The sequence below is a fragment of the Salvia miltiorrhiza genome, chromosome 4 (genome assembly GCF_028751815.1).
Source record: "Salvia miltiorrhiza cultivar Shanhuang (shh) chromosome 4, IMPLAD_Smil_shh, whole genome shotgun sequence".
In the NCBI taxonomy this organism is placed as follows: Eukaryota; Viridiplantae; Streptophyta; class Magnoliopsida; order Lamiales; family Lamiaceae; genus Salvia; species Salvia miltiorrhiza.
This window is the reverse complement of record NC_080390.1, coordinates 22,226,746-22,235,158: the sequence shown is the minus strand read 5'-3', so window position 1 is coordinate 22,235,158 and position 8,413 is coordinate 22,226,746. Positions and strand designations below refer to the sequence as shown.

At 34.5% G+C, this 8,413-nt stretch overlaps 1 protein-coding gene across 1 annotated transcript; it reads right to left on the bottom strand.

Moving 5' to 3' along the window:
* Positions 1-2,258: 2,258 nt before the first annotated feature.
* Positions 2,259-8,136, bottom strand: LOC131019414 (peroxidase 43-like). The gene is made up of 4 exons (XM_057947958.1): positions 7,798-8,136; positions 5,157-5,342; positions 4,934-5,096; positions 2,259-2,774 (listed from the first exon to the last, which is right to left on the bottom strand). Exons 1-4 carry the CDS (start codon positions 8,005-8,007, stop codon positions 2,374-2,376), a joined length of 960 nt encoding a protein of 319 aa, XP_057803941.1. The 5' UTR covers positions 8,008-8,136; the 3' UTR covers positions 2,259-2,373.
* Positions 8,137-8,413: the final 277 nt, after the last annotated feature.

Genomic DNA, 8,413 nt, shown 5'->3' with positions numbered 1-8,413 from the left:
GCAATTGGAGACTTGTCTTTATGAATAAAAGACATAGTTTAGTTTTTGAGAGTTCCTTATCATATTTCAAAAGTTTGAATAGATGGATATTATGTCATTTTTGATAGTGGTGTCTCTATCATATGAAATGACAAAGTTGTCTATTCTGGTATTTTGAACATCTCTCTTTATACTATAACTTGTGTACATAATACATTTATATTTCATGTACATCATCGAACAAAAGAAAGAAAAAAGTTAAGACTAATCTCTCATGAGGATCTTACACATATATTGGTACCCTAGATTAGGTCACATCTATCTTAACAGGATCCCAAGGCTTGTGTCTAAATAGTACGTTGGATTCAATCCAAGTTGTACCGTTTAGAACCTGCAAATCCTGTGTAGAGGAAAAGATGGAGAACGGGTCGTTCATGGCAAAGGGGATAAAGGGCGAATAATGTGTTAGGAATGATCTTTTCTGATTTATTGTCAGGTTTTGGGATTTCAACCCAGTTTACTACACCGTGTAATCTATAAGATGGTGTAGTGGAGAGGAGATATAGGTCACTCTTGAAAAGTTTGTTCGATGATGGGTTATGCATCTTTGCAATTAGTTCTAAAGAATTAGAATATGGTTATTACTTATTAGCAATAACACACGATTCTTAGAATTGGACTAGGTGAATAATCACAAATCCAAGTCAGATATTGTGCTTCAAGAAATTGAAGGCAATAGGCAGGGGATTCCATAACCCAAGCCAAGTGTGCAAGAGTTTGTACCACAAGACACTGCACACACTGTTGACATATACGTGTCACCACAACTCCATTATAGTGGGAGGATTGTGGGACAACCGATCGATTTATGTTCTTGGGGGAATCTTTAGATTCGGTCCCTGATAGTGAATATAAGAAAATCGACTCGAATATCTACTTGGAATTACTGGGAGACGAGAATGATTATTCCTGGCACGCCTCAATGGATTCAGCAATGCAATCCTTTTAAGAATATGGGTGTATACTAGAAAATCTTACTACCAGAAGGCAGTAAAGCCATAGGTCGCAAGTGAGTATACAAGATAATGATAAGTTCGAATGAGCAAGGTCGTAGCTTTTAAAGTTAGACTAGTGGCGAAAGGTTATACCCAATGTGAGGGTATAGATCTTGATGATATTATTTTGCCAGTTTTCTATGCTCAAAAATTCGAACCATATTACCCATAGCAGCTCACTTAAGGTTACGTGAGGGGGGAAGAGAAGCATCTCGTGTCATTGATGATGTGGTTTACCTTGCATTTTATGTAGATAATATCCTCCTAATTGGCGACAATCTAGAGTTATTATCAGACATAAAGTAATGGTTATCCGAATAGTTTCATATGAAAGACTAAAGAGATATAGAATACATCTTCGTGATCAAAGTTATAAGGGATCACTAGAAAAAGATTTTGGCCTTATCTCGAGTGTCCTACATTGATACTGTGAATACTCGTTTTAGTATGTTTACCGTCAAGATAGGATTGCAACCTTTTAGCTATGACGTTCCTTTATCTAAAGACATATGTCTTAAGATACCTATTGAGGTTAAGGAAATGAAGGCAATATTCTACGTTTCCGCAGTAGATTGCCTCATGTATGGATTGCTATATACGAGACCTGATATTTGCTATGTAGTTTACATGGTTGTAAAATATCAGTATAGTCCTAGTTAAAGAAATTGAACTATGGTAAATTATATCCTCAAGTCCCTGACTAGAGAATAAGGATAGTTTACCAGTTAGACAGTTTAGTTTCTTTTGGATTATGCGATTTCAGATTTTCAGGCTGACCGGAACAAAGAAAAATTACCTCGAGCTATGTGTTTTCCTTGGGAGGTAAAAACCATTTGGTTTGACCACTACCTTCAGGATCTAAGAGTGATTTCTAGTTTGCGTGAGAGCATCACCTTCGTGATAACTCAAGTGCGCAGTTGCAAACTCTAAGAAATCCATGAACCACAAGGGGTCAAACATATTGAGAGTAGGTACTAAGTTATACGATTATTCTTAGGAATTCTTCAGGTATTTCTGAACTCCTCGGTGCAGTATTTAAATTAATAGGAGCATGCTAGGTTTAATCGATGTATGGTGAATTAAGATAATCCAAGAGACGATCCTCAGGCAAATCGAGTATTAATTAATTTTAATATTCACACAAGCTAACAGTCCAAAATTAAAAGATGAAAAGATAAATATGTTAGGGGGTTATATGATAGGGGGCTATTGGGTACTTCTCTGTTTATTAATAAAAGAAAGTGCATAGAATGCTTAAAACTTGAGTTTCTATGCATACATTAGTAGTGAAACGCAAAGCAAGAAGAAGTGAAAAAAATGTTGTTTGTATATTAATGGATCAATTAAAAGAGGAGCAGAGACGCCTAATCTGGCCTTTGGATCCCGTGGAGACGCCAATCCTCCCCATTTTAAGCATGGAAGCAGCAAAGTCGGCGTGGAACGACGTGCCAACGGATGAGTCAACAACGCCTCTGGTGGCGTCGTCTTGATAGAGCGCCGCATCGGACTGTAGCACTGCCGTTCCGCTCCTTATGTTTGCCATGATTTGGGTGTCGAACACCTTCTCGCTGCCTCTGTCCATCGCCAACCGCACGTTCACGTCTCCGTCTTTTGGGCACGTCGACTTTAGCTCCGGCAGGAAGCCGGCGTTGATGGATGGGTCGGAGCCGCCGTTGCCCGGGAACTCGTACAGCCTAGGCTTCACGAAGAAGCATGCTGTCGTGCCGATTGTATGTGCACCTGCAAAATATTATCTGCAATATCAAACACTTCTATACAATGTTCCAATATTTTATTTCCCTCCACTATTAAATTCACTATTTTATTAATATGTACTACGTATATAATGAATTTTATCAACTCTAATAATTATTTATTAATTTATAAAGTTAGATTTAAATACTACTCCTTCCGTCCCATTATTTATGGCACATACCTTTTCGGCACAAAAATTAAGAAAAATAAGATTGTAGTGTAAAAGTGTGTAAAGGTATATGGGTCCGTGTGATTTAGGGTGCGTTCACTTTGATGGATGGGAAAAAGAGGGATAATAAAAATTTATGCCTTTAAATATCTCATTTCTTATCTCACATTTTACACAAAAGAGAAGTTCACCATCTTTTCTTCCTTATTATCCCTCCTTGAAGTGAAAATAAGGAAGGAAAAATGGTGAACTTTTAAAATGTGGAATAAGAAAGGAGACATTTAAAGGCATAAATTTTTGTTATCCCTCCATTTAGAGGGATAAAATGAAACACACCATTATAGTGTAAAAGTGTGTAAAGGTATGTGGGCTCCATGTAATTTGTAGTGTAAAATTATTACCAAAAATAGAAATGAGCCATTTAACTTAGGACACCCCAAAATGGAATAAGTGTTATTAATAATGAGACGGGAGGAGTATTTATTAATTCGTAAAATCATTGGCCAACTCCGGAGACGAAGTAGTTAAAACGATGGAATATTCATCGATCCATAAAAATTCGTAGGTGATTAATTTACCGATACATATGTTAGCATCGAGTAAAGTTCAACGCAACCGTTGGTAATTCATTTTACCGACAGATTTTTCAAGTGTATCGATGAAAAATTTAGTTGATATTCGACTAGAATAGTGTAGTGGAAATAACTATATGCCCTAATTGGGTATCATAAACTCTAGTTAATAAGAACCAAACTAAAACTAAAACCCAAGAAATTAAAATTTAAGAAAAAAATATATTTAAAATAGTTGAAATGGGACAAGAAATAATAGAACATTGGATCCTAATTGCTTTATTTTTAGATGAGATCCAATATCTCATAAATATAAATTTATTTGTATTTTCATGTTTCATTATTATATTTATTATTTTAATTATTTTGTATAAAAGTAAAATTTATTACTGATATTATGAATCATATTTAACTTTTATTTCATAAAAATGAAATAATAAAAAATCATATACCATAACTTTGAATATAAAAATCCTAATAATAAATCATGAACTTGTAATTAATAAAATTGAAACTAAATGATAAAAGAGATGAAAGAAAAAAAAAGTAGAACACCTAGTGTGGTACACTAATTTCAATTTATTTTTTTCAATTAGATACAAAGTCCCAACATTTTATGTGTCTCCATCCTGCCCCTACTATCAAATACGCTAGTTTAATTAATACTCTCTTCGTTTCGCTCGAAGTGTGTTTCTTTTTTTGTTCATGATATTAAGGTGTAAGTCGTTTTGAGTATAAAGCGAATTATTTATAATAATGTTGGAATGTGAGAAAGTAGCTTTTGAGGGTATTTCTATCAAACCAACTAAGAGAAAATGTGGAAAATTATTTTTCTGGCAATAAGGCATATTATGTAATTTATAAGTTATGTTTAGCGTATTTGTTATACGTTGGGCATCTCAAAATAGAATAATACATTTTAAATGGAACGGCCCGAATCGAAAAGTGAGACAATATTTCAAATGAAATAATGAGAGTAACATTTATTTTAAAAATAAAATTTGTTGTAATATAATGCATCATAATAAATTTTTCAACGCTAAAAATCAATTACTAATTAATAAAATTGAAATAAAATAAAATAATTATATACAAACCTTAGTTAATAAAAATAAAATTAAACTAATTTATAAGAAAATGAATAGAAGAAAAAGATAAGAATATATTTTAAGAAATTGAATGGGACACAAAGAAGTAGGACAGCGGATCTTAATTCTACTTTTTTTTCTTTTTTTCTTTTTTAACGGTAAAATCATCCATAAAAATAAAGTAAAGATAATTAATAGAGAATCGAAGTTGTCCATAGGACCATATCCATTAAGATGTAGAAAACCAGAAAATTTGCATTTCAATATTAGTGTGTGTGTGTGAGAGAGAGAGAGAGGGGAATTTTATATGCATACCGCTAAGAACGACAAGATCTTTGAGGGTGAGGCCTTTAGCTAAAAACTTAGCTTTGAGTTTGGTAATAGAATCCGCAACATCAGGCATATGGCTCGCTAATGTTACATTCGACACCAAACCATCTCTTCTGCCCGTCTCCACATCGTACCATGGCCCTTGTGACTGCATTAGCATACATCATCAAATCACTCTACAATTCATAACCAAGATTGATGTACTTACCAAGAAAACAGCATCTCTCGCGGCCATAGCAAGAATGTCGGAACAAGAAACGATGGCAGGGCAGACGGCTTCGAGCTGAGCTTTGGCCGTCTCAACGACATCGAAACCTCGAACGCCTTGATGCCCAAACGCTCGCTTCTCATCCGCCTCCAACCCTCTATCTATCAGAATCGACCCCTCGCATCCCTAAATCATCAACCTCAAAAACTCCTCACTGGGAATCATTTGAACCGTTTCTTATAGAGAGTGATTCAAATAAAAACTTTTTATTGTAAGTTTGTATCGCTATGAGAAGTTTTGTAGTGAACTCTATACTTAACAAATCTGAGGAATTACTTTATACACGTTCGTGAATACATTTACTATGGTTATTTTTTTATATATATAAATAATTACGCCAAAACTCATGAACTATACCCCAATTTCTAATTTTTTCATGAATTTTTTTTATCAGTAATTCCACCAATTTAAGGGGTTGAACAACTTTTCCACACGTTTGAACTCCGGTGAAGTGCCGAGCTTACATAGCTCTCATGTGGCAGTAACGAGCTGACATGGCGCCTACTTCGACTAAAAATTGACAAATGAAAAACAATTAAAAAAAATTAAATTCATAATTTTTCGTCCCCCTCCTCCAGGTTCGGTGGACCGCTGCCAAAGAACCGCCACCGGAGTAAGATGACCCCTACTCAAAATCCACCGTCGCCGCCTTCCTCCGTCAAAGAGGCGGCGAGGACCACCGTCTCCGGCCGCCTTCCTCCTTGGCGATGGCAAGGCGCCACCGCCTCCCTTGATCTCAAACACGAAAACCCGCCCCTCTCTCACTTTGATTGACAGCAACAAGCCGCCGTCCGAGCCCTAATTCTTGACTGCCCCGAAACCCTACCACCCTAGGCGTCTGCTGATTCCGTTGAATTCCTACGCAAATGTCGCTGAGAAGGGAAAGAGAAAGGGGCACGAACCACTATCGATGTTGTGCTCGCTGCCCCCAATTTCAGCAGACGCCTTGGTCGCAGAAGATATGGAGGAAATCGCGGCAGGTGGTGGCAACAAGTGTAGTTCTGATTCGCTGCAGCTCCGATTCACGCAGCAGCAGCTTCGATTCGCGGTGGCGGCGACAATTCCAGGAGAGAGAGAAAGTGGAGAGAGAGATAAAAACACAGGACAAAACGACGTCGTTTTATCCCACTTAAATGACATCGTTTTATTAATCGTCTGGCAATTCCACGTCATTTTTCCGGTAACTTAAAAAAGTGTCATGTAGCTTCTAATTTGGGGAATTATGAAAACTGTGGAAAAATTGTTGAACCCCTTAAATTGGTGGAATTGCTGATAAAAAAAGAAAAAAAATCATGAAAAAGTTGAAAATTGGGGTATAGTTCATGAGTTTTGGTGTAATTAACCTTTTTTTTTTTTAAATGAACTCGTCATTCTTTTCCACGACAAATTTATCATGTTATAATAGTTAAGAGGAGTTTTTAGGACTACAATTTATAATAAAAAGGTTATTATTTTTTCACATTTATATATATGTATATAGGGAGAAGATTAAATGAGAATAAACAAATGTGGTGAGAATGGAGAATGATAGCATAAGTTAGTATATATGTTGCATAAAATACTTGTAATTTGCATAAGCTGCTTGTAATGACATATCTACATCATAAATTTACTCAGAATCTAATGATTAAGATTTAATCATTGAAAAATCGTGTGTAAATATCTGAATTCTATTTATAAATGCTTGAATTTTTAGAATTAAATTTTTTGCTCCTTGTGAAATTTATGAAATTTGAACTAGTACCTTGAATTCATCGAACAAGTGATGAATCAACTATAGATATTTGTAATCGAAAAGATCGTGTGTAAATATCTGAATTCTATTTATAAATGCTTGAATTTTTAGAATTAAATTTTTTGCTTCTTATGAAATTTGAACTAGTACCTTGAATTCATCGAACAAGAAATGTTCTTATTTTAGCCCTTTCATATATATATATATATATATATATATATATATATATATATATATATGTACACTTTTTAAGATATAAAATAAGAATCATTTTCAGCCCTTAGATCATGAAGATTTACGGTTGATTCGTAACCCTGTTGGATGGATGTATGGTCCTGACTTCGAATCCCAAAAGTAGCAAAAATTTATTTTTCACAATTTATACCTTTATACAGTTAATTCATACGCATTCTACATAAAATTCATACATTAAAAATTGTTCTTAGTTCTTATTTTAAGATGTGTTCTCACGGTAGCCCACCCCTATATATATATATATATATATATATATATATATATATATATATATATAGGGTTGAGTTCGATATATAGAGAATTATCTGTTTGTTTATTATGAACAAATCTATACATTTTACGAACAGATCAATATAAGTAATGAACAGACGTATTTAGTAAAAATAGAGAAAAACTTGCCACCAGCAGGATTCGAACCTGGGGCAAATTTCTGTTCATGCGGTACATTGATTTGTTCATCAAAATTATAGATCTGTTCGTTTTTGTTTCACGAATTCTCTATTCTCTAAATATTTAACATTCTATGTTGAACCTTTCTCTATCTATAAATAAATAAGTAAATAAATAATTATAATTAGAGAGAGAGAGTACATGGACAAAGCAGTCGTGGAAGTGAAGCCTGAGCAAGGCTGGGATGTTGTTTTGGTCGGAGATGGCTGCTTGACGGACTACGCTGCGGACTATAGTCTCTGCGTTGGGGCAGCTCTTGTTGTAGAAACCCACCCGCAGCTTCCCTTCTACTGATGCATCCAATAAACAACTCATCATTATCACAACTACAATTATATTATCACCACCCATTGTATTTCAACTTAACAATATTTTCAATCTTGTATTAAGAGGAAGGAGGAAACACAAAATTAATCGAGAGGGAGAGAGAGAGAGTTTGTATTTGTTTGAGGAGAAAGATGATGTAACAATGAGCTTAATGACCACAATTCGTATTTCTGCCTTTTATATGTAGAAAGATTACCATATTCTATGACTTTTTATTGATTCAATTAAGGCCTCGAGCTTTGTATGTTATTTTAATTGAGTCCTCGGATTTTCATTTACTTCAATTCAGTCCCGAACTTTATGTTTTGATTATAACGGTTGATTATTATAAAAATTATAATTTTCGTAAGATCGTGAAAACACTATATATAACTGAACATAGAAAATCATTACATGCATTATGAAATTAACTGCAGTATAAAAAAAATGA